The following is a 27,268-nucleotide window of genomic DNA, read 5'->3' as shown; positions in this document are numbered from 1 at the left end:
TAATGTATTAATTGTATTCCAAAAGCCGTATACACTATACAGACATTCAAGATCGGGTAGTTATGGAAGCTTTGGAAATGTGAGTGTAACGGTTATCATCCCAGAAATTCAAATAAAATATATCAATTTCTTCTCAATGACAACTTTAAATTGTCAAAATCAAAATTGTCGTATCTGCGAATCGTCGTAACTCGAGGGAGTCGTAACTCGGGGGACGCCTGTATATAACAAGACTTGGTTCGCGATACGGCTGACGCCGTTCCTTCTGAGAGGCGAATGTCAGCCAAAAGGCCCAAAAGCCTCTTTAAAACTAATAAAGGTCCTGCTGAATAAAAAACATATAAAAAAGGCTTAGTTATAGTTTGTTATTATTACTTAGAACAGCTAAGATATTTTATTAAAACCATTAAGGGTTTAAAGTTTGAAATGAAAATTATAATTGGCTCTTAATCCACTGTGAGTAAATTTAAATTGAGGTAATTTAAATTACAAGATTTTAATGCTTTGATAATGAATGTATATCAAAGATGCATCTTTTAAAATTGCTCTTTTTAGCACAAAAATCGGAACATTTCAAGTGTTTACTCTTTGCAAACCATGAACACATTCTGGATGCATTTGTCAAGTTCCATTGCGACCGCTCGTCTAGATGAAGCAGATTAATCATCTGTAAATCGGGCGAGATTGCCTAATGGGACGCAGGAATGAGTTTTCTCTCTCGACAGCATTTCAGCGTATTAGAATATCAAACAGAAGTGAGTGGAGCAAGCAAAAAAAAAGACCCCATTGCATCGACCACTTTTACTCAGTTCCGCTGCGCCACCGTCGGCAAGCCTCCCTCCCCTCCCCAAACGGGTGTTGGCAAACCGAGACTCCATAAGACTCATAAATTACTCCGCAAAAGCTACCGGTGAGATTAAACGACTTGCAAACGAGGCGAGCAGCAGTGGCAGCCGCGAAGCCGAGAGTGAAGCTTGCAGAAGTACGCCATCCATTTTTCCTAGCTAGCGGTGTCTGCTCGCCTTCCGCGTACCACCTCCACGGTAAGATAAGCTTGGAAAGTTGAGGAAAACTCATCCTGCAACCTTAATGTGTCTCGATGTGCTGCCCCATGCCCGTATCAATCTGCACCCGTAGGACCCGCATGGGCCCGAGGGCCCCGTTATAGTGAAGCGCGTACCCGGTGAGTGAAGCGACAAATTCTTCCTGAAAGCCCAGGCCCAGGTAACGATGGAGGTGAATTTTTCTTTTCACTTCCACTTCACCCTACCCTTGAAACGGTGAAATGAGAATCGTTTTCTCTTATCCTTCGGCCTGCTACAGGCGACGGTGTTTGGTGTGGCCCTCTCCCCGTTTAAGACGCCGGCGACGAGATCTTATGAGAACAATAAATCATGCACATAATCGTTTGGAGATAATAATAATTTAATTCTATTTTCTTTCACACTTTCGGCGTGCGGCAAAAATCCTGCTTTCTCCACCCGCCGACCTCCGATTACCAAAATGAAAGCGCATGACAGGGAGGGAAAGGAGGCAGAGGAAGAAATTTCCCTCGGCTCGGTGGATGTATGGAAAGTTTTAAGATTTATTGTTCCGTTATTTTTACACCTACCCTTCGTTGGACGGAGTTGGTGGTGGAAAATCGGTATGATTTTCTAGCGACGCCCCCCCCGGTATTCACATACAAGATGAATCCTTTTTATACACACACACACACACACACATATACACAAACATACTAAGAATACAATCTTATATCTTCTTTCCCTGGGCTTATGGTTGAATCACGTCCGAAGGAAGAATTACGTGTAATTGTAATTAACTGCGGTGTGAATGTTTTTATTATCATTGTTCAAAACTCCCTTCCATGGGGCGCAATTGAACGTGTGCTAGAAAGCCGTGTTTACCTTTTGGGGTCGGGAAAGGAGAGATGCGTTTTTTCCTTTCCGATCTTTTACCACACTCACAAAACAAGTCAATCCAATTTCTGTACTCGGTGGAATGTTAAACCGGCCTTAAACTGTTGTGTTGCATACTTTCCCTCGTTTTCTCGGCGGGTCATTTCAGCATGAGGGTGATTCTTTTTCGGGGTGTATTTTGCATGTACGCGTTACCGTAGCAACAGTATGCACGCACTTTCGAGGGGATACGGAGCGTCAAGGCAACGGAAATGTCTACGACGAGCGCTCACCGGCGAGAGCAAAGATGGAATAGAGAAGAGATTAGAGAGGCCCCTCTATTCTTAGTCACTCAGCCCGAGGAAGACCAAAAAAAAAAAACGCACACACTCACACACTCATACACACTGAGGGTTAAAATCCGGTGACCTTTTTTCCCCCTATCTCCCTTATTAGACAGGGACTGTTAGAAAAATGCTGAACAATGAAAATTATCCTCACATTCAAGCGGTTGCAATCAGTGCAGAAATTTATAATCTTTTCCAAATAACAATCGCTAGACTGTTGTTCTCGTGGGGCGTTTTTTTTCACCCGTACAATGAAAAGGCAACAGGGGATAGATACGGGGTAATGGAGATGTTGTTAATGTTTCAGGTAAGGAAAAGATGTACACAACCAAAAAAACATATCTTCATGAAGTTGTCATCATTTTATAAGAGATTATTTCGATTTGTTTTGATGTAATTCATGTATGGTTTTTATATTTCTTGCATTCATACAGCTGTTTGTTTGAAGTAAAGGTTTTACGTATTTAATTTCTTGTTCTATTCGGTTCGATTCTTTACAACGCGTTGGAATGAGTTTGTTTAAATTATGTATTCTTTTTCTTCCGCCTTCCCTTGCTTTAAACTGTCTCCAAGCGATCGCCTTACCCAGTTGCAAAGCATCCGCTCCTCCTCGTCTATGGCCTCATTCATCGTCATCTTAATGCTTGCTAAACGTTTAGTGGAACTGTTTTGGGGGCTTTTGGGTTTTATTTTATTAGAATATATGCTTAAAATGTGCTTTTGCTCCGCTCTGTGTTTTGATCTGCTTACGAGATGCGATAATCGAGTTGCTATCAATTGTATTAGTATCGTACTACACGGGCCCCGAGTGGCCCCACGTGGCCCTTATTATGCTTACGAATGGTTTTTGATAGTAAAGTTACTTTGAGATACTGGCACTGGCAGCAGTGGAACAATGTTTTTGCATGTTTTTAGGGGCTTGTTTATTTATGTTTTAACTTCTCTCCCTACAAGCTAAGTAGTGAATTTTGTGTCCTTAGTGTAAGGTGTGTATGTGTGTGCATTTTGCTGTGTAAAATTTACGTGCTTATGTGTGTGTGGTGAGAAGGTGAGAAAAAACGTTTCCCAATTTTACAGTGTGTGTGTGTGTGTGCTGGTGGTGGTGTCTCTGGTGATACTTTTTTTATTTTATTAAACTTGCGCTAAATCTTAACAACTACGTTGCTTCGTATCTGAATTGAGCCTATTCGGTTTGTCTTTCTTTACTTGCTTGTTTGCTTATGCTTTAACAGCTTTTACTTCCTTCCTTCCTACCACTAAGTGTACTATTTACAGAAATGTGTTTGATCATCACTATCATCACTAGCATGTTGTTTTTCGTGTATCAGTTGTACCCTTAACCTAAACATTTATCGCTCTCACTTCCCCGGCCGTCACGCAGCTTGGCGGGCGAGAGGGTTGTCTATTATTTGATTTTCGTCCGTTCGTACCGCTACTATACACCGGTGTGAAGAGAAGGGTCAAAACAAGGAATAAAATAAATCACAAACTAAAGACAAAGAAAAATAAAACACATTTGCTAAAAGCCATTTCAACGAAGAAGAGAGTGCGAACAAACAGAAAAGGGGAAAGTAGGAAACAATTTAAGAATTAATTAACGTGAAAGGTATTTAATACCGTGCGTTTTACATACGTTCGTTGCTCCCAAAGTGTTTCTTTCTCTAAACATACTGGCAATCAGCAAACCGAAGAGCACTTACTACACAATGAGCTAAGAAATAAATAGAGTTCAACTACTTTTGGGAAAGTCTTAAATTGGGGAGCCATGATCTCGCCATTGGCTGGAAGGCCCTGGGCAAGCTGCATTATCACCCCATTTGGACAACCCCCCCCCCCTTCGCGTGGAGCCATTACTCTCACATTAGCAAATTTTCCAATTAGCGTGATACCACCGCGTGATGCCGGTGGGAAATAACCGCGTAAGCCTATTTTGATGTGATGAGGATTTGCTCCCAAAACCCAAGGGAGCCACCGCGTGACCGCGTCAAAGCGGTGCGGTAAAGGGGGATACCACAAGCAAAGGGAGGGTATGAAAGACACATAAAACCATGCTTGTTAGCTCGATTTGAGCGTTTGATAAGGTATGGGAGATCGTTTTTTTTTTGCTTTTTTGTTTAGTTGTCCTGAATACTCTGTCGCTGCAATTTGGTAACACAATTTTTAGCAAAAACAAACATCCACCTAGTCCACCACCATGGAATGAAATCATTTAGTGTTCAATGCCCTTTTCCCAACCAACAAATATACTCAATAAAAAAGTCGTGGTTGGCCCATCGAGCCCCACAACAGGTGGCTCGTACGAGCTCGTGATCGCTAAAATTATTATAACCCGCTGTAATGTAATAAGCGCGCGGTTTTTAAGCGCATCTGTGTGTGTGTGCGAGCGAGCGCTTCTCATACCCGAATGCTGATTGATTGGTGCTTCCAGTCGAAAATAATAAGCCACCCCGGGATGGGGGGGGGGGGGGGGGAAACGTTTATACCCCCGTTTTACTCTGCCAGCGGGTGGGCTGGTAGGCCGCATCATCAAAATGAAATGCACCGCAAAATTATCCGCACTGATTGATAGAACCCAGAGCTGCCACAATATCCTGCGGGCAAAGTGGTAGCTCCACGTGCTAGGGGAAAAGAGGTGCAGATTGGGAGGGGGAGAGGGGGGCGTGTTCGAAAATGGGAGTTTATTTTCCGCCTATTAATTAATAAATAATCATAAATATAATGCCACGGGATGGAAACGGGGGTGGCGATGCCGTTGGAGCGAGCTTTGAAAGCCTCGTGTCGAGTGGAGACGATGCGCGTTGCTTTTTCGCGTGAAGCAACCCCCGACACGGGGTCGTACCAAATGCGCGGAGTTTGGGTGGGTGTGGTGGTGTGTTAAAATAATGAAAATAATTTAAAAAAAAAATGGAAAGGATTGTACACAACTTACGCCCCATAACGCACAGTCCAAACGTGGGGGAAACGGCCGAACAACGAGTTGAATGTTGTAAGCCGCCTTCTCTCCCTTTCGAAAAACGGGCGGGAAATCGGTTCGGCCAACAAAACCAAAGCGGCAGCCCGGTTGCTTTGTTGTTGAACTGGAAAATCTCTCCGCTCGTGCAAGCGCAACCATGCGCCTCCATTCGGGGGAGGTTTTCGATGGGATAATTTCCCCACCACCACCACCACCACCATCGTGTGTGTCGATTGGTGTTGCTTTCCATCATTAAATCAATCAGCAGCAGAAAGTATCACCCTTGTTCCCCCTGTTTTGTTGGGTGGGCTCTTTCATGAAATTGTCAAACAAGCGAGCGCGCGGGCGTCTAGGATGGTGGGGCTGCCCGCCTTCATTTGGGCTGCACTTTTCGCTACACGCGGTGCAAAAATGTGTGCGCACCGTGCGTTATGTGCCAATTCCGTTTTTGGGTTTAATTATATAATTAGGAGCGTAATGCACAGCCCCTTCCTTGCCATGCCACGTCGACCCACCCAATTCGGCACCCAGCTCGTGATAATAGCGCACAAATTGTTCGGACACCCGATCATAAATGCACCACTCGGTACTCAACAACTCGGTACCACAACAAAGAGACTCTCACACGCACACAGGGAAGGAGCTGCTGGAAGCATAAAATATTACAAAATTCCCAGCAGCAGCAGCAGCAGGAGCAGGAAAGAAAAAGCTTTACCCCGGGTGATCGGTAGGATGAAAGGCGATCGGGGGCAGTATCGGACGGGCGGTGGTAATTTTTGCCTGCACTTACAAACCCGATTACAAAACCCCACCGCCGCTTGCATTATGAATGTTGGGTTGGAATTGTCCCAGCCTGGGCGAATAAAAATGATCAAGTAGGTAGGCTCAGCGCAGCACCGAACGCACGCACTGAATGCGGCGCAAGATTCTGATGATGGTGAAAAAGAGCTTAACGCTGTGGCCGAACACGTGTGGCGGGATGTGAATTTTTCATGAAGTGGGAATTCATTATTGTGTTAATTATTGCGCGATTACCTTTTTACCCCGCGATAGTGGTTGGAGTTGTGTTTTGGGAGGCTTTTGGGGTATGTCCCAAGAAACCCACGCTTTGACTTAGAAATATGAGCCCATAATGAAATAATCCCGCAGTGAACTCAGCGTGCATTGGTTTGAAATATTTCATCGAAACATTTCAAACGCTTGTGAGGCGTGTTCGCCGGCATGGGCCAGCGCTTCCATACTGCCCGAAGGAACTGAAACAGTTGAAACCGTAAAAAGAAGGGGGGGGGGGGGGAAATCATATTAAATAGAAGTGGAATGTGATCCCATTCATTCTAGCATTCGTTTTGATTCGTTGATTATTAAATCTAACACCTACTGGCATGGCTTGTACTACTTTACCAAACCCACCCCGGACACGGTCCGAGCGACAAGGGTTGCTATTTACGTCTAACGATTAGGAAACGAACTGCGTTTTGCTTAGTTGCTGCTGTACAACCAGTTGCTTCACTGCAGCGCTGGAATGGCTTTTGACTTTTCCACCTACTCCCTACACCAAAACAAACAAACAAAACATCTTGCTCCGTCTTTGGTTCGTGTACGATCTCGTCCTTAATCTCACAACTTAATCCCGATCGCCGTGATGGAACGGATGCATCTGCGACGCTTCGTGCAGCCCGGACAGGTGTGGCGCATCGTGCAGCGCGGCCAGATGCGCCTGCTCGCCCAGGTTCGCTAGCTGGGCCGGATCGTACAGCGACATCTTGAGCCGCTTGCACTTGGCCCGCCGGTTCTTGAACCAGAACTGCACGTTTTTGCTCTCCAGCCGGGGGAACTTTTGGCTGTGGGGTAGAGAACAGGGGAAAGGGAACAGGGAAAAAAAGATTAATGTAAATGCAGCTAGTAAATAAAATGATCAAGCCTTGACTTGGTTCAGTAGTTCAGTGGTAGTCAACTTACCGGTAAGGCATTCGGTTCAGATCCTCGGTGTACTTCAGGATCAGGTTGTGCGATGGGTGCGTGTTCATCGAGAACCACTGCTCCAGCTTCGGCACCTCGGTAACCGGATCGATGAACGTGCGATTGCGCTTCCGCCGCTCGTCACTGTTGAAGGACAGGTTGAGGCCGCCCTGCCCGAGCGGACCGTGCCCGCCCGGGGCGAACTCGCTCTTCAGATGCATCCCGGCCGCGCCCTGCATCGCCGGGATGTAGTGCGACATGTACATGATCGAGTGGGACAGCATCGGGTTGTTCATCGGGAAGGGCAGTTGGCGCTTGGAGTCGGGCGAAGGCGACCGATAGTCGTCCATGTTGCTCACGTCCGGCTCGTCCATGTCGAGATCCTCGGAGGCGGGCGAACGGGACGAGCGCTGCGGCGAGTTGCTGCGCTCGTTCGAGTAGTTCGATTTCGGCTCATCGTTTAGCGTCGAATCGTTGACGGACGATTCGTTGTTCCCATTGTTGTTGTTGTTGTTGTTGTTCGTACTGCTGTTGTTGTTGTTGTTGTTGTTGAGACTGATACCACTCGCGTTGAGACCTACTCCGCTGTTACCGTTGCTGCTACTGCTGCCACCCGCACCACCAGCTGCTGCGTTCGAGTTGCCCGCGCTGTGCTCGTGATTGGGCGAGGGTGACGGCGGCGGACTTGCCGATCCCCCGTGCTGCTCCTGCTTGATCGGTGTCGGATGGGTGTCGGACGGCGTTAGCGGATGGTTGCGCTCGTGGATCGTCAGCGACAGCGGCAGCTGCGGCGACATCGCCCGGTCCAGCTCGTCGTCCATCTCGTCCTGCGACAGGTTGTCAATGTCCTCGGACGGTGCGCTGGGCGAGCTTTTCATGTAGTCCGCCTGGGACAGCATCATGCCCGGCGTGCCGAACCCGTTCGTCATGCCCTGGCGCATCTCGGCCCGCTTCTGGGCCGCCCGCGCATTCTTAAACCAGTACACCACGTTGTTGACGTCGAGCGGCTTGCGGCCGCGGCGCGACTCGAGCGAGTTCAGCTGCACCACGTACGACTGGATCTGCTGGCGGGAGGGGTGCGGGTTCTCCTGGAACCAGCGCTGCAGCTTCGGCAGCTCCATCTCCGGATCGAAGCTGGTGCGCATGCGCGTCTTCTGGTTCGGGTACTGCGAGTGGACGGTCTGGAGGGCCGGATGCACCACCAGGTTGTGGTGCTGGTTGGTGTGGTGGGCGACGGCGGCGGCGGCGGCCGCTGCCGCCGCTGCTGCCGCTGCCCCGCCGTCGCCGGCCAGCAGCGAGCCGGCCGCGTCCCGCTTCACCCCGTGCAGGCTCGGAAAGCCGTGGGCGGAGAAGTCGAGATGATCGCTCGGCTGCGGGTTCGCGAACGGCAGTATCTTGTGGGCGATCGGGTTCGGCTGCGGCGCCAGCTGGTTGCTCCACCACTGGTCGAAGTTGCGCCGCGTCTCGTCCGTGATCTCGGGCGTGAACGGGAACGTGTTCTGCAGCGGGCTGCGGCATATTTGCGATAGCGTTATCTGCAAAGCAAACGAAGGGAGAGAGAGAGAGAGTGAGTGTGAGTTCACAGTAGATTAGTTTTGCGGGACAAGGGATTAGCTGGCGTGTGCTAATCTGTGCCACTTGCTAGGATTAGCCGACCCGGTTGGTGTAGTTGGGGTGTTCAGGTGTGTTCAGCGGCTTCACTAGTGGCACGTATGGCGTAGGTGTAAGGTGTAAAAATAGCTGTTTGTATGACTTTGCGCCTTCTATTTCCACCTTTTTCAACCGTAACGCACCGCCTGGTGTGCCGATTGTAAGCGTTGGATAATATTTACGCTGATCTTGAGCCATAAACATCGGCGGCATCGAGCGGTACCGACACGCAGCGATTCCATATCCGCATTACTGTATCAACACAACGCTCGAGTGCCTAATCGGTACAAACGAGTACTCTTCAACCCCGCGTAAAAAGGGTCGTATTTTTGCTAAATCGTAAAACTAGCGAAGAAAGGCGGTGAGAGCCGAGTGTGGGGGGAGAAGGACTGATTTTAAAATTATCTTATCATGCCGACAATTACCGCTCTCAATGGCTCTGTGGCCGTGATCGCTTCAAGCGGGCCAGCAATGCAACCAAATGCACTGGGGTAGGTCAATATGGAATCTAGCGTAGAATGCGTTACCTCAAAGCTCAGTTGTTTGGTATCAAACCTTTGTGTGAGTTTCTTGCGCTATCGTCTTGTTAGTTTTTATACCTTTCCAAGAAAGCCTTAACCTCAAAGCACGAAGCATTTCCAATAGACGCACTCGTGAGGATGCTTTCAAATGTCTTGGACAAGATATGCGTCTCCTCTAAAAGTGGAACGTTTCGTAAGTGATTATGGCTCAATATAAGCATTTGTTATTTTAATAAGATAATCAGATCTCTATTTCTGTATTGCGAGTCTAAAGTTTCGCCCAAAGATACTCGAGTTTCGCCGTACAATGTTTGAAAAGTTCAAGCACCTATTGGAAGAGTTAAATCCTAAATCTATTCACCTTCTCGTGCTCGCTTGACTCGCCGTTCATCCTTCCCGCCAGCCACTCGCCGGGTCGCTCATAATAAATAGATTTGTTTTTCATGAAAAGCTTTCACTCCCTCTCCCCCTTCCCCTGCCCATGGCCACAATGCCGGTTCGAATGGGACTCTGCTCCGCAATCCCCTCGACACCATCATCGCCATCGTTTGCGATATCTTAAAGACGTTCGCCGTGCACATGCCCACACAACGCTTGCTCGGGCGGTGATCCTGGTGGATTCGGGATCTGAATTTGCCCCTCAGCCCTCCCCCCCCCCGCCCTCCCCTCGCCCCGTTTTTGCTTCGGGCTGGGCGAAGTTGGCGCGAACGGCACTGGCAAGCTGGAAAGGCTTAACCGGTGGCAGGAAGATTTCAAGTGTCTGATGTATTATAAGCCATCCAGAAGATCCGGCGGAGAAGGACCAGGGGCTGTTTAGCGACGAAACGAGGGCAAGCAGGTCGGTATTAAGGATCGCTTGCCAATTCCGGTTTGCGCTTAAGAAATTTCTGAACACAACACGCAAGGATTCACCTACAACACACACACACGTGCGCGGACAAACAAACACCCGGGCGAGCTGGATATCAAGAACGGTTGCTGCTGCTTTTGTCCATGGCGCTGAAGATGTGTTTATCTGTTGGGATATCGTGTTGGGTGTTGAAGCTGTGGAGGAGGAGGAGAAGCAACTGTAGAGGCAAGTGGGCCTGATCCGCTGTTAAAAGCCTCTCCGCTAGAGAATGTCGGCAATACAGTACGGTACAAACGTTACGCAGGGTTGTTATAGAGATTTGAAACCTTCAATTTCCAACAATTCTATAAATATGTTTCCTTAATAAATTAGGAAAGCAAAAGTTTTTTGATATAAATATTTCATTATTTCAAAATAATTCGAACTTCCTAAATAGCTCATGCCATTGAATTCAACATAGCGCCACAACTATGTCCATCACTGTACTTCTTCAAGACACACTTGGACGGCGGCCTCATCCCATGTGTAGCGATTGGGATAAATTCTTATACTTAATACTTCTTATTTGTTTGTCTGATAGAAAACCCGCCGAGACGAGATCCTTCGTCCTTTTGCTTGCCTTTCCTACCCTGCCCACTCCTGCTTCAGCTCTATAATACGTATTTGCGCCATTTTCTGCAAATCCGCTATTTTCAAGCTCACGACGGTGGGCCATGTTCTCATGCTTGTAAGTGTGCTGCACGAACACGGCAGCGCAGAGCGTTGCTTGCGACCTTTTCTGGGGGGGAAGAACGAAGCACACCGCCCTACGCCTTTTAAGCCGGGGTATCGGTATGCAAATGTTAAGCATGGTGTACATGTGAGAGTGTGTGTATGTGTGTGCTTCAGTAACCATTATCATTAAGAAACGATATTAATTTTAATTTCACCCACCCCTCAGTAAGAGATTACGTGCAAACTTATAATCGTTCGGAATTCAATCTTAATTCTGTGAAACATATCTTGAACCCGTGCGACCTCCAGTTGCTTGAGTGTGTGTGTGTGTGTATGTGTGTGCGTGTGTTTGAAATCGGTCGTCAGTATCAAATCGGATCAAGACTTATCGTTCGCCTCAGTCTTCGGCTACTCTCGCTCCGAGCTGTTTTAAGACGGATGTGGATAAATCGTCTCTTGGCGCTCGCCAGGCAGACGACTCAGTCAAACAAGCGGTGCGGTGCCTGCTGCCAATCGGGAACTCTGCATCCGGTTGTGCCGCATTGGAAAATCCGGAAAACTTATGATTAAGACACTCGTTAGGTACCATAAAAAAGTGAAGCACCGTCAACAAACAGCACAGTCGAGAAGACTGGTTCGCATGGCAGTAGTAGTATCATAAAATCGATCACTGTGAGGGTATTCTTCCCTTACGCGAGGATAGTAAAGGAGCCCTCCCCATTTCGTTCGGTGGCTTATGATTGATTTCAATTACCCCAATAAAACATAAAATCCCGCGCGTGTGTGTGTGTGTGCGTAAAAATCAGAGCAACAAATCACGGTGTGTGAGTGCCGGTAGCAGTAACCGGGCCAATCGTGCCCTCTGATTGATTTCCTCAAGCACAACGCAACGGGTTGTTTTTTTATGACAGGTACTTCAATCGCTAGGTTTTTATGTGTAGAGATTGCTGTGCGAACAATCGTGCGAGGATGGGTGGAAGAGGTTACGTACCCCCTTGAGGTCGTTGTTGTTGTATGTTGGGCAGATAATGTTTTTGGACAGCGCGTCTGATAGGCTCGCAGTTGGACGGCTGATGGTAGAATGCTACGAAATGTATGTTTTATCTGCCCACTGATAGGGCGTCAACTTGGGGAGTTAATTAATGGTTTGATAAACGAGATAAGATCGGCAAATCTGGTCATTGTCGAGGAAAAATGGATAGACAATTTTCTCGCGATAAGCCTTTATTACGTGTCACGTTATAAAAGATGGAAAATTAAATATCTTTGGACGATTCGTTGTCAGATGTTTAGTAATTTTTAAAACTTTAAAACGAGTTCTATAAAAGATTGACTACAACTCTTAACAATTAGGCTTCAAAAGATGCTTGAACAATACGCCTATAAGTATGCAATAAGCATAACAAATTTGACTTCATAGGATGTATGAGCTTAAATACTCTTTAAAAATATTAATTAAACCAGTAAACAACCGACTTATTTAAAAAATACAATTCATTAAATTATATGGATTGCTTACTGACAAAATCTTTTTATTATGAAATATAATGATCATTATTTTGTAGCTATGTCAAAACAGATCAATTTTTTCCAAATATTGAAAGTCTTTGACACAGTCTATTGAACTGAACAGTACCGATGATTTGCTTGAAAATCTGTCATTCGTGGCTGAAAACTGAGTCAGAATTGTTATTCTAGTTAATGCAAAAAACACGATGCTAGTGATTTGGAGTTTGGTTAAGCAAAGCTGTTTTAAAGTAGCAATTAATGCTTTCCCCTCGAAACCGAACTGCTTTATGTAAACAGCAACGTATTAATGATGTACTCTGTATAGCGCACTTGAATGATTCTGATGGTAGAAGTGATGTGAGTTACATTCGCATCAATTTTAATCAAAATTCATTAGCTGCTATGCAGATGGAATGAAAATACGAATACCACAGTGAGCGGCAGTTAAAAGCATTTGTGTGACTTTAGCCACTGTTTAACATCTTTCAACTAGCGCCCGAAGGTGGCAGCATCAATCCTGGGACACCTTATAGCAAATAGAAATCGTATTCTGACTACTTCTTAACGTCTAAGCGCCTGCGATGGAAAGAGCAAGTGTTTCAAAAAAGGAATAATTTAATTAGAATTAACCTTTACGTTTAAAATTCCCCATGCTTTACGGTGAGCTCAACTGAGCGCTGTTCTTCGCAACCAGTGGAAGGGAAAGGGGATAAAAACCATGTCAAATGTTATTCAGCCCTGCAGCCCTCTACAATGGCAAGTGAAAGTGAACCACTTCTTTCTGAGATGGCATTCAGCTGTTGTAGAATAAATATTTGCTCAAGGAATTTACCCTCAAGGAATGCCAACCGTGGGTGGCCATCGTTTGCTGTGGTTTTGGGAATCATTTTCTTCCGCTAGGGAACTTTATGATACGGGGGAAGGGTGGTTAAAACCGCTTACCTCATCCAGTGGACAGCCGGTCGATCGGAGCAGTGCGTGCGACTGGAGAATCAGCAGCTTCAACAGTTTATCCTTGATTTCGGCCAGCTGGGACGGTTTGTTGCGCAGGATCGTTATCTTCAGCGTCACGACCGAGGTCAGCTCGCCGAGTATGTCGCTGACCGACACGAGCGGATTGTCCGAGATGGCATCGAGCGAGAGGGACTTCCAGTTTTTGATCGAGATGGAACCTGCACGAGGGTGGAAATAAAAGATTTGTTGTAGGATGAAAAGATAATATTTTTAAAAAACAAAGAATTGAAGATCTTCTATTAGAAATGAAGTTCAATCAGTAAATCTATTTTCTAAACATAAAATACACAATTTAACAATCTCCTAAAGGAATCACTTCTTATCTGTTTGTGAAATAAAACGCTCAAGATCTTGAATGCTCTCACAGTGCGGATAACGATTTGCTTGCCACTTAATTCGGCACCACACTTACCTCGGGCTGCATTGGAGATCTCAGTGGAGTAGCCGAGCCGCTGGAGCGCGGTCGTAACGATATCACAAAATGGCGTCGCGGCTGGTATGATGACGTAGCTGTCGGTTTCGATGTTTGGCCGCCGCTTCCAGGGGCTGCGGGTGTCAAAGTTGAGCGTCGCCTGCAGTGAACTGACGGACTCAACCACGCAATGGAGCGGTAAGGATTTAGCTGAAAGAAGAGAACCAAGAAAAAAAAACCATTAGACTTTCACTTGCAACTTTCCATTTCCGGGTGAGCCGCAACGAATGTCACTCAGCGACGTGTCGATAAAATCTTTCAATAATCTTTCGCCTTCCCGTTGAAATCATCCTTCTTCACGGTGTTTGGGCGGTGAAGCGGCTTCAATCTCAAAGATGGCCGAAACGTCAATCGAAAAGAGTTTGGGGGATTTTTGCCAAGCAGGAAGGGGGCGAAATTTTAATCCCTCATTGAGAAAATTCCATCAACCGTTTTCCACCGAGAGCAGCTTTCCGACCGGGGGCACCCTGGTGCTTGCTAATTCCATTTCAAAAATCATAAAGTCAACATTTTAAAACCGTTTCATCACGACCGTCCCCGCCCTTCACGGCAAGTCTGTCGAAGCGGGGGCAAATCACTTTAACAGGAATTTTGCCAATACAACATACCAACCAACCCGGGGGAAGAATTTTGGGACGTACGGTCGGTCGAGGAGTGGGGGAGCAAAAATTATCTCTTCATTAAATTTGATTCCCTTTGGTGGCTTCCCGTTCGGCGTTCGATTGAGACACACAGAGCCAAAGAATCGTTCTTATCCTTCCGGCGAGCGATAAGATCCTTCGCCCTCGGTGGGTGGAAATGGTACTAGTGGATGGTGTTAAAAATTGGCAGGCCGGAAAATCCCCTTTGCCGGGTAAGATGACGCCTTTTAGCGTCACCGGTGTCAAACAAGTCGAACGGCAGTCAATCCGCTTTCGCGCGTGTTTGACAACCGTGGCGCCGACAGGTATGAAATGGGTGGACTTTGCTCACACCCCTCCTCTGCCGATCGCACTATCTGATGGAGCAGGAGGGCAATTTTACGGGGTGCGAGTGAAATTTCCTAAATGCACGGGGCAAAGAGCAATGTGTTGCAGTGCCGCAGTGTGATGGGAATCATTTTTTAAAGCTAGCGTCGACAGGATGCCACGAAATCGAAGCTGATGGTGCAGAAAATCGGAGAGCTTTTAGGAATAGGGGAAAAAACACTCAATTTACCTTTCGAAGAGACAGTCATGACATACATTTGTAAACGTAAGCATAAAATCATGAACACGATTTAGTTGATAAGGATTTTAAAAATTTGCTTTCTAAAAATATCAGAGCTTCCTGCGGAAAAAAACTCATTTTTAGAGAGTAATTCAAACAAAATAGAAGGTTCAATCAAAAAGTCGTCTCTACAATTTGTTTTCCGCTTTGACGTTACCCAAAATTTAGGATAAACTTCTCAATTCAACCTCAAACCTCTCTCCAAAAAACCAAAAGCGCCTCCACTCTGGCAAAGGTCTCCAAATACAGGTGTGTACCTTCCAAACGCAGGCCATAATCCTTCGAGAGAGATTATTTCATTCTTTAACCCAATGGCTGCCTTTTCCCCCATTTTCCAACAAGGCAAATCTTTCCTTACCACTTGCCCGGGACAAGGATAAGATGGAAAAACGGACTAAGCCTGTCCGTTTAATGCGGGAAAACACACGGTGACCTCTCCGGCTGCACGGTGGAAAAATGGTGGCCGGGAAAAACACTCTTAAAAATCCGATATTCATCCCAGCTCACCTTTGCCCCTTTTTCTTGTGTGACCAGGTTTTGTCTAGGACTAGGCCCGTTGAGTGATTCTGTTGTTACGGGCGCACAGGGACAGGGATTGGCGCTCAAGATTCATCCTGTCCCCCCCGTCATTGTCCTGCCCAAAACCGCACAGTGCATGATCGCGGCTGTTTTGCGTGCGTGCGATGAACGAAAAAAAAACGCGAAACAAGAAAGGGATAAAGAGAGTAAAAGAGGGAACATTGGGAAAAAAGGTGAAGCAAGACAACGCTGGGTTGTTTGTGCGAAACCAGAATCCGTGTACGTGTACCCAGGATCTCCCCGCCACGTAAGCCGAAGAAAATCCTCGATCCTAGACACACATACACCCGCAGACAATGTATTATAAATAAAGGATGAAAGATTTCCACTCATCCAACTTAAGAGGGTTCGAGTCTTTGGGTATTCGGATTAGCGTCGTCTCCTTTTGGTCCCGCGCGGCACGGTAACACATACGTGTTGTGGCACCCTGGCGGCACAGGACGACGGCGCTCGGTACGGAGGGTTGGGGTACTTTGCAACGTCTCGCCCGAGACGCTGTATCCACCGGCGAGGTGGATGAAAACTAAACCACCTACTTTGGCTTTTGTTAAAAGGATATCCGTCTATCCGTGCGTTGAACCTCGGCACCATGGGGTGGCGAGAGTTTGTGTGAAGAGTGTTGTGTTCGCGTCTACATCCATCCCGTGTGATGGGTTCAAATTGAAAAGTAGAAGAAAAAGCACAATGTTTGCAGCTGCACTGATGAGCGTAATGTTTGGTGATAAAAAAACATTATAAATAATGAGTTCATTTTTAGTACTAAACACTTGCCGTTTAATATATCAAACTTCTTTATAATGATTAAAAAAGGTTTATGAAAAACTACTATTCAATGCTAATAGCAAGAAAATGTGACTCTATTAACTGCGACAATATATAAGTTAATAAGCAATAAGTTAATAGACACTTCTTTTATTTTCCTAAGACATATGTTACCCTTTCTCTTAATTTTGTAACAAAATCATTCACTCTTATAGTATACAAGATCTTGCAAATGCATTACATCGCCACTAAAGTTGCCCAAAAAGTCCGCCAAAATTATCCTACGTCTTAACATTCAAAGGACTCTCAGACACGCTTTTCATAAAAAAAAAACGTTGCAGCCGATCGTTTGGTGCTATGCACGAGAGTTTCTTTTTTGATTCTTCCTTCAAAACAACAGACCTTCACTCATCCGACCCGCCCCCTCAGGACATGCTGCCATGTTGCTAAGACGCTGCTGCATGAAGGTGTTAACTCATCTTCGGCGTGGCAAAACTCGACATGAGCAGAGTGCAAAACCTTTCTGAAGCGGATTTGATAGTTTTTAGTGCACACACACACACACAGACCTCGAGTTTTCCTCTCGACGGAAGTGAGAAGCGGTCCCCGTTGTTCGGGCGCTTAAACGATGCCCGCTGACGATGAGCAGATCTGACATGGTGCTAAAAAGACGGATACGGCAAGACACGCTCTCACCAGTGCATCGAGTGCAAACGCTTCAAACGATGATGGCGGCGTTGTGGCGATGATGATGGGTAATCAACGGGTCCGGGAGTGGTGCCGGGAATGCGACTGAGGGGTGGCAAGTGTTATTATGATTAAATAGGAAGTTTTTCGCTACTTTGCCCCAAAAATCCTTGCCCCCACCGGTGTCTTGCACGGGTTTTGGGCAAATTTATTCCCATCGAATCGAGAAGCGAAGCTGTACGTGTGGGTGAGTGAGTGTGTGTGCGTCTCTGTACAAGTGAGTAAGAAGCGCTTGTGTGCTAAGTCCCTAGTTAAGAAGCATCAGGATTGCACACAACCTCAACCCGTCCTGCGCGCTTTGTATGCAGTTTGCCAAAAGCGAACACAGAGAGCACAGAAGCGTTTTAATTTGCATAACACGCTTTTCGGAAAATAATTGTAACAGCATTATGTACAACGGGCAACGGGCACAGCAGCACAGAAGTTTGCATTTTTGTGGCAGAAACTGCACACACCAAAAAAGGGGGCAAATTAGGGGGGAAAAGTGGAAGGAAAATCGTAAAACCCTTCAGTTTCGCTTGACTTGTGGCGCAGTTTCCATTGCACTCCGCATTGCGCTTCCGTCCTGCTCGTGTGGCGGAATTAGGAGAAGCTTTAAGTAACACACAAACCAGTGCCTTTGAGTACCGAATATCTCCCCCCTTCACATGCCATCAAAGAAAGGGTTTGAAAGTTAGTGAGTGGAAAATGCACAGTTACAATACATCGAATCTCCCGGAGCTATTGTTCCCTGTCTCGAGGTGCAAGATGTGCAAAGGCGTTTCTTAAAGTGGTCCAAGGAAATGGTTTCTGTGCACCTTGCACGGTACAAGGAATATGCATCGGCACAGGCCGCCAAGGAAAACCCACAAAGCGATAGCGAATGGAAAAAGGTCATTGCATTATTAAATGTTTCCGTTTTCCGTTCTTCACATACAGACACACTCAAAACGTCCCCATGAATCGCCACATGGGGAAGGTAAAAATTCATCATCCCTAAACTGCGTGGAACCAAGTCATTGGTGCGGATGTGGGTGTGTGAGAGAATATTTTAATTAACCCCTTTTTGTGAGAGATTAAAGTATTTACGAATGTGTAAGCACTGATACTGACCACCAGCTCCCTCACCGAGCAGACCCTTACCTTCTGGCGGGCGCTATCTCGGTTTCAGACACCCATATGCACCTTCATCTCCTCCCGCTAGTTTCCAGTGTGAGAACTTTGCCAAGAGGCTTCCGTCGGCGGAACCTGTACGTAGGACGGGTCAACCTCCCCTCCCCGAAGCTCTTGTGCCGGTCAGTTCGGCCTTTTCAGCACAGTACTCTTGCTTCTAAATGATATGAAATATGAAGTGTAATCCTCTATGTTAACTCGATAATACCTCTTTAGCCATGTGGGGACGGTTTCCAGAGGGTTGCGCATCCCTCTCTCTCTCTCTCCGTTTGAGCTCCGGTGTGTCTTTTGAATCCGATGACCATGCTCTGGTCTTGGTCATCTTTCCCATCCCACTGATGCAAGCAGAGGGTGGTCGTCGCACACAAAAATTTAAAACTATTAGCTCTAACCCCCGTGTGCTGACCTCGATAACTCAGCCCACCTTGCAGGCTCAGTGCAGAGCGGTGTGGTGTTCTCTCTCCCATCTCCGTTGTGCGGTGGTGTGATGCGTTATACCCCTCACAAGGTAACTTCACTGTGGATTGGAGCAGTGTCCTTGGGAAAATCACCGTTGGGCAAAAGTCGAAAGTTAGGGCCAGGTCGACGGCGGTACGGACAGCGAACAAAGCTTAAATCCCAGGCCACAACAAACTGGGATTCTGATTCTTGCTGATTGTCGACATGTGTTAGCTTAACCGTATGTGTGGGTGAGTGTGTGCCCTAGTACGGTTCTGGTGTTCCAATGTCTGTGCGGTGGTGTCGTTCGTTGGTCAACTCCAACAAACGGAAGATCTTGCACAACCGGGAACAGGGATGAGAACGACACAAACGTATGTCTCTGGGACCGAGATATCGTCAACCTCGGCTCTAACAGGTCTTGCTTGAGCTAAGTACAATGTCCAGCCGGAGGATTTAGATTGTACGACCTGAGAGTTGGATAGTCCTTTTTTATTCGTATGGATATTTTTATTTAAATTAAGATGATTAATGTGTAGTTCGTTTCTTCGAGTGCAACAGAAATTCAATTCAAACTACCATTTTAATAAACATTTCAGATTGATCCCCACCAAGCCGTAACGGTTGCGTTAAGAATCTTGCAGAGGATTTCAATATATCCTTCCTTCTGGAAACAGTTTTCGTAACGTCTTATAGGGTCGCCCCCAAAAAGGGTTGACTTATCTGCTGAGCGTTTGCGATTGCCCCGGGTGGTTTACATTCCTTTCAGGATTTATCGGAATGTATGCTTAAGCGGGCACAGGTGTTCTTGCTTCAACTTAAAACAATCCTCCATCTTGGGGCGCAAGCTCGCCTATCTCGCCTTCAAAAACCCCCGAAACTGCTAAAGATACCGTCTTACCCTTCTTAATCCTTAGCGGAAGCCGGAAACCTCCGGTTGCGAAGGAGTTGAATTTGTCACTTTCGAGTTGGTGCTGGATGCTGGTGGACGGTGTAAGTTCCGCCGAATGTATGTCTCCTCTTCTTCTGTTTGTGTTGTTCCTCTCTGTCTACTTGCCGGTCATCTCGGCTGACGGTGTGAACCGTTTTAGGTGGACCAACATAATGCTACATAATCGTCTCCGGTTCGCCGGACAAAACAAACACCGCTCAGCACCACCGAAGCTGTCCCCCGCACCGCACCGAATGGAATCGAATGTCTTGGCGCACTCGTCTTGAGCCCCGTGATGTGTATGTACCACCTTAGACCTAGGACCATCTTGTACGTGTGTCGGGAGGTTTTTGTTTTCTTATGTCCAAAATGTTGCACAAAACGGAAGGGGAGAAAAAGGACAGGACGAATAAGTGTGTGTGTGTGTTTGTGTGGATGGATGGCGCGAGGGGCACAAAACCTCGAAGCCTTAGAGGGATGCGGATTTGTGCGAACAAAATCCTTTTTCCATCAGTAGCTCGTATCGATTCGGAACCTTGGGCACAGTGACGGGAGATGGAGCAGTTTTCGGTGACGGTGGACACAAATCCTCGTTTGCAGCGTTGAAGCCGTGCCATCAAGGGGTAGTGAGGTCTTGGTAGGGTTACGAGTGTGCGAGTGTGTCTGTGGGTGCGGCAGATCGGGTCAAAGGCAAACAATGCTGCTTTTGGTACGCCCCGAAGAGCGTACCGATTAGATTTCGCAAAATAAACCAACTGAAACGGACTAATCCATTTCGGTGTATATATTCACGGTGGCGGAAATCTGTCAACTCGAAGCGGACTTGCCTGACATCCCTGACAAACACCGCAGACACCGGGAAGAGGAACTGGGAGTGTCGTATCAGAGTTTCGGTTTCGAGATTTGTCACCTCCAGATCCCCAGGACCGGCGCCCCACTTTGAACAACCACCCTTGCAAGGTGGAATGGATACAGATTGATACAAATCCTACAATGGCCTCGGGGGCAGAAGCGCTCGACGGAAAATCGGAAAGCATCGCCCGAAACGGGAGGATAACGAAAGCCACTTTGGAAGCGTCCTTTGCTAAAACCCCGCACGGTGGAAAGGAAGCGTTTGGGCCAAAGTTAGACGTTCGCATCCTTCCGGAACCTCACTGTTGACCTCACCCGGGGATCCATTCGGGGATCGAATCGGATGGATTGTGATCGGTTCGGTTGCGGGTTTGGGACGCAAACGCGACGGGGAAGTTAATCTCATCACTCAATTGCCCGACCGCCAAGCGAACAGCCAAACAGGCCAGTGGGGCACAACAATAGTGGAACGGATTTCTCGTCCCATCCTCATCCGTATCGCTGCTTTCGCTCGGTTCCAGTCCAGTCCAGTCCGGGTCAGCTTGGAGCAAAGGAGAAAGAAGAACAAGAAGAAAAAAGGAACAGAATAGCGGCTTAGCCCGCTGGACACACACTAACTCAGGGCGGGTGTCGGTGTAGGTGCCAGATCGGATACAGCGCCGAATGGGATCCGCGTGCGAACGGATGCGGATTAACGATATCGGGGACAAACCGATTGGCATCGACGTCCAGCGATGGAGCAGCTTCCATTTGGTTTCTGTTCGGAGCTGTTTGAGTGTATCCACCCAGAGAGCTTTATCTATGTGGTCGTATTTAAGCCGTTTTTATAGTTATTTAATATCTTGTTGACATATCCATTTCAAATATTACTAGCAAATGAAGTTCCGTTTAGATATGAAATAGAAGAAATATTTAACAATTTTAATGTTAATTTAAATTATTTTCAAAACTAAACCAAGCTCTTCTAAAACTAACTGTCCCCGACAGTGATACTTTCACCACAACTTAAGGCTTCACACACATACACCAGTTCGCTAACTATCGCCGAGCGAGCACAGTTCATGAAAGTCAATTAAAATAATTCCAAAACAGCTGAGACAAGCGCCTGGCGTCGAGATAAAACTTTTCTCTAATCCTTTGGATCTTGATCCACCCCCTCCCAGCACCTCACAGCGAGCGAGGGGAAAAGGCTGGCTGGGAGGTCCGTCGCTCGGGCTGCGACTCTATCAAACCCGTTGCAGCAACATCCTTCCAGGCTTCATCGATGGTTTAATCCTTCGGGTAAATCCCTTTATAGAAAAGTAACCCAAACCAACCGACCGCATTTCGCCCGAGTTTGCGACGCCCGCTGTTTCTATCTTCCGCTATAACACACAGACAGCCACGCACACACACACACGCGCGCACGGGTATGGGAGTGAATCTAAACCGGATTTCTGTCCATCCCGTTGGTCCCTGTCGATGATACGGGATGGATGGATGAATAGATGGGCCATCGTGGTGGTGGATTAAACTTTGTCAAACGTGTAGCCTCTCCCATGACTGTGAGAGCCTTGGTGTATTAGAACTCCAAACGCGAACCCCTGGTCCTGGTTCCAACCACCCACTACCGACTACCGAAGGGGGCACATCCCGCAACTATTTACATTTGGATATTGCCAACTAATAAGGTGCTCACAAATCACTACCCAGCTCCCAACGGTTCGGTTTGGCGGCGGCTTTTTCAACGTTGCGTGTGCTCATTCACCGTGATCTGGGCGCAACATGTGTGAGAGAGGCCAGCTCCGTACCACAACGGAGCCGGTTCCATTCTGGGATGGGTAAAGCTCCCATCAGGAGTAGTGCCCGTCTCCGCATCGTAAGCTTGGAGCACTAGGAAGTACGGAAGAACGTCTTAAGATATCTGGCAGAGCAGCGGCTCGGGTGGCCCGGGAGAAAATCTCAACTAATTAGAATGGGATAAGCCGATGGCTCACGGTGCACGAGACGGGGTCGGACGGTTGGCGGAGGAGAGCACTTTGTCGTTGGTTAAGGGAGGAATTATTTCTTCCATTTAATGCTTCGCTCTTACGCGTTCCTCTCAAACATTGGAATGAGGTACGGTGGAGATCCTGTCGAGCTATACCCACAATAGGTGAGTGTGGGAGGTACCCAGTGAAAGGCGCGGTAGGTATTAAGTGCCACAAATACATACACCCGCACATATACATTCATACTGGTTCCAGTGTGCGATGAATAATGATAACAATAGTAAAACTACTAGTAAAGCCGGCACCCGATAACGGCGACGGCAAGGAGGACGACGACTTCACCGATTGGATGGATCAAGAAGCCTTGAGAATCCCTGCCCCACCCCATTCCCCCGTACACTATCGTTCCGAAGAGGATCTTATTAAGACGCTCGGTTAAGGCGAACGGTAGTTCGCCTTCCCTTTCCATGCCGTACAGTGGCACAGCTGCGGCGAGCCCTTTGGCAAATCTGGCAAACGGAAAGGATTAAGCAATTTGTCGGTACCCGATGCCGGTATGTATGTGTGTGTAAGTGTGTGCGTACATGTGTGCGCACATTTCCGAACGCTTTTCGATTTTCAAGCGTACTTGTGGCGTGGCGATAGCTTTCCTTTCCGTTTGATAAGAAATAAGGAAGCAGAAAATGGCACAAACGGCGACGGCGATGGGCACGATGCGGATGGGTTTTACGATATGTTTATCGTGCTGGTGCCGAACTGCTGCCCCGTAGTCCTCGCCCTTCCTTCTCTCTCACCCCCCCCCCCCTCCAAAGCCTGCCACGTGGTCGTGCACCTGTGCCTTCAACGACTTCATTTGTAGCGGTAGCGGCACAGACACAACCGCTCGGATCGGGATGTTTAAGAAGATGTTTAAGAATATATTTATTTGATTAATAATACCTTTTAACTCTTTCCCTACCCCCAGCTCCCCAGCCACTTAGGCTCTCGGCTTTGGGGGTTGGGATTGCGAAAGGCTCGGTCCTCCTTCTCGAAACGGCTCTAAGAACGTGCACACGACACACAGAGTGCGCACTCACTGCCAATGGATCTATAGCGGCAGCCTACCGAAAGCGGTTGATTTAGAGACACAGCGTGGAGGGTGGCAAGGCAGTGAGACAGTCAGGGCGGGCCGTCTCGAGCCCACGGACAGCCGAGATGAGTTAATGTCGACGACGAAGACGTTCCGGAGCATTCCGGGGTTCTTGAACGAGGTTCTCAAATCCTTTCGACGAGCGTCTCCACACACTCGGACTTGGGCGCTCGCTTTTGGCTACGCTGGTAGTGGTGGTTCTGGGTGCTGGCTCTCCTCACTTACACCCGTCGCAGCCCGTGGCTCTAATTTTGTGTGAACTATTTGAAGAGGGAGATTTAACCAGCTGGAAGAAGGTGGAGTGGGCTAGCTGGCTGACTGGGCGAGGCTTTCAGAGCGTGAGTGAGTGTGCCCGAGCGAGTGTTCTCGGGGAAATAGGGATTAGAGACTTCAGGAGCGATTTATGGAAAATTATAAGGAGCAGGAGGATAATAATGGCGGGCTCGCGCTACTGTCTCGAACGGACCTGCTTGTGGGAGGTTTTCGAAGATGGAATTATGCCTTGAGTAAAGCCAGAGCAGCAGTGATGGCAGCAGCAGTACACGCACTGCTTACCGTTCCGGTGAATCAATCGGAGACGGTAACAGCCCGAAGTACGGTTGATAGTAGGTATTGGTTGAGATTACAGTTCATGCCCCCAGTTCCCAGCCAAGCCACGGCTGACGAAACTTCTGACGTTTTCGTGGAAGTGGAGGAAGCTCGTGCAACTATAAAATGAATGATTCATTATAATTGCCCTCAAATCTTAACAAAAAATAAACGAGAGCAGCACCTTATAAAGAAAAGCCATCTACTCATCTCTATGGACTTGTGATTAGCCGCCCATTGCTCTTGTCTCGTTTTGGGAGGAGGTAAAAAAGGACATCACATCTTATCCCACCGTCACCGCTGTCCCTCAATAGCCGGTATTAAATGTATATCTTCGCTTTATCATGCTTCCTCAGGAATCGTTAATAAGCCTGTGCGCCCGCTCGTTTCAGCACCGTTTCCCCCTTCACTGCAGGGGAACTTTAAGTGGAACAAAACATAATCCGACTCGATTGATTTCGTCTCAGCTAATTCTGCGTTCCGCCTTTGCCACATAATTCCTCGTCCTAAAACTGCGCGGATCCAACAAGTCAACGTATTCAGGCGGTGAGTGGCCGAACGGTTTTAGTCAGGAAGTCTGAAGACTTCTTCATTTTGGGGGAGGTTTTTTTTGCTACTGTTGCGGACTATCATCTATTGAAAGACTGTGCCTGAGTGTCACCCGGGACGGCCTTTTCCCGTGGCCTGGGTTGGGATAAGGATTAAATCCTTCATTAAAATTAATTCAAGATAAGAGTTAAGAAAAACAAAACCGCGCTCTCCTTTTCAGACGCTGCCTCAAACCGTGGCAAGGTCTGCTGATGTGTAGTCTGATGGGTGAGGATTTTGTGTGGCCCAGTTTTTTTCCTCCCTTGTGGGAAGTTCAAGCAGACTTTTGCCAAGTGTTTTGCTAAAGGCATTCTTTATCTGCTGAGTATCATTTTTGGGGATAAAAATGTTAACAAAAGCAGAAAGAAAGAGAAAAAAAACATCGATCATAGGGTTAAAATTAGATTTGTTGAGCATAGAAGGTTCCCTTCTCAATAATGAGGGGAGCGATTTAAGCTAATGGAGTTTAAATCTTGTGCCTAATTTGAGCTTGGTTTGGTAGAACTTATTAAACAAAATTAAATTCATTCACATTTTAATATTTGCGGATGATTTTTCAGAAGAACTCAAGTGTGGTTAATTAAAAGTTTAAAATGACACATTTTATTAAGTTTACTTTATAATGCCGCAAACAAAATCTTAATGTAATATTTATTTAAAAATTTATTTATGTACCTAATTTTGCTAAATAAATTCCAATTTTCAAAAGAAATAAAACAAAAACGGTTAGAAAAATCTGCTGTGTTTGAAACCCCGGAAAAACTAAGTCAAAACGACGAGTCGAAAAATGTCACCAAGCGCAAACAAATCCTCTAATCTGTTATGGATTTTTCCAGTCAATTGATTTTTTCTTCTGTCTTCTTCTTCTGCTGCTTGCGCCAAAACCGTGCCACAGCACAGGGGAAAGTCATCACGGTAGTCTGTGCCGTGGATGATATCTTCAACCATCAAGGGTGACGACGAATCAAGCAACATCCCGAACGAGAGCCTCCGTGGGGATAAATCGTGAGAAAAGGAGAAGTATAATTCGCCGACGAGCGATGAACGATCGTCGCAAAATCTTCTCCCACGCTTACGCGCGTTCCCCCCCCCCCCCCCCCCCCTTCGCTAATAATGCCAATCGTGCGGATTATTGACAATATCGTTCATTTTATCATAATGATTATTGTTTCCTATTACTGTTAAAAGGGAGGAACCCTTGGAAGAAAAGAGCACCAAACAGAGAGCGGTCTTGTCGGTTGGGCCAACATTTTGTATGCGCGCAAAACTGTAAGCGCTTGCTTTGGATTGACTTAAAAAAATAACACCCTCACTGTCCTCACTTTCTTCACGTTTCCGGTACAAAAACGGCAAGGATCGATCGATGCTGCTGCAGTGAAAAGCTCGCTTCCTGCCGTCTCTCCAATGCGCTTTTGCGCTTAATGCGATGGAAAGATGGCCGGGAAAACCCCAAGCCCAAGGGCGAGCGAGTTCATCATCGGCTCAGTCGCGTAATGCGTTCGCAACCTCGGGGGCACGCTAGCTCGGTGATACCCGCGTAAGTGGGTGGTGATTATGTTGGCTTTTCTTTCGCGGTTCGTTTTACCCTCCGCCGGTACGATAGGATGCGATTTTATAATCGAAACAGTCAATCAAGGCACAGTTGGCAAGGGTGCGGAGGAGTTTGAGCGCGACCGATCATCAGCAACAGTTCTCCTCCCCCCCCCTTTCCCCCCCTTAGCTCCGGGATGTCCTCTGCACCACCATTGCTCTCATTTCACCTGCTCAGGCTGGGCTGCAACCATGCATATTAGTGGCATTACCATTTGCTGCTTATTGCCGCGTTCAATAATATAAATTTAATTCCATAATAAGCGGATAACTTGCTGCGTAACCGTGGCGTTCGTTGGCGTTTGCGTCATTTTGGGATACATTTTACTGGGCTTGTGGTGGTGGCGTTTGGTGGCACTTTTTTATCCATCTCTCTTTCCCGCCCTGGGACTGTACCGCCAACACAAGCTTTTAATTTTTGCGTTCTCTGCGTTCTCCGTGCTGACAATTGATCAAATGCATCGTTTTGATGTAAGGTAAGGTGTGGTAAGGCTGGTCGGATAAACTGGCTTGCGGAGGCGGTCAGAGATTACTTGAGTTGCGCATTGATTGAATCGTGTCGGAAATGGCAAATGAGGCAAAACATAAATATTCTGATGTATCAAATACTGATTAAATAAACATTGAGCTAGCTTCACATCGAAATTCAGTATCATTTTTAACTTCGGTCTCAAGTGGTTTTTTTTCATCAATTGACAAAAACACAACAAATTTAAAACTATTGTTGTGTACTCCATTCAACAGGAAAAAAAGGACACACACACACACACACAACAGTTGTGTTGTGTAAAACAGGACACCTTGCAT

The 27,268-nt window shown here is 47.0% G+C and overlaps 1 protein-coding gene across 1 annotated transcript in view; it reads right to left on the bottom strand.

Moving 5' to 3' along the window:
• Window positions 1-2,627: 2,627 nt before the first annotated feature.
• The window catches only part of LOC1277225 (uncharacterized), a 95,116-nt gene continuing 70,475 nt past the window's right edge, over window positions 2,628-27,268 (bottom strand). The window contains exons 3-6 of the mRNA XM_061641568.1: window positions 13,828-14,037; window positions 13,344-13,573; window positions 7,158-8,692; window positions 2,628-7,039 (exon numbers count right to left, since the gene is read on the bottom strand). Coding sequence (XP_061497552.1) covers window positions 6,823-7,039; window positions 7,158-8,692; window positions 13,344-13,573; window positions 13,828-14,037 — 2,192 coding nt within the window. The 3' untranslated portion in view covers window positions 2,628-6,822. The remainder of the gene's footprint in view (window positions 7,040-7,157; window positions 8,693-13,343; window positions 13,574-13,827; window positions 14,038-27,268) is intronic.

This window comes from Anopheles gambiae, chromosome 2 (genome assembly GCF_943734735.2).
Source record: "Anopheles gambiae chromosome 2, idAnoGambNW_F1_1, whole genome shotgun sequence".
In the NCBI taxonomy this organism is placed as follows: Eukaryota; Metazoa; Arthropoda; class Insecta; order Diptera; family Culicidae; genus Anopheles; species Anopheles gambiae.
This window is presented reverse-complemented; position numbering and strand designations above follow the sequence as displayed.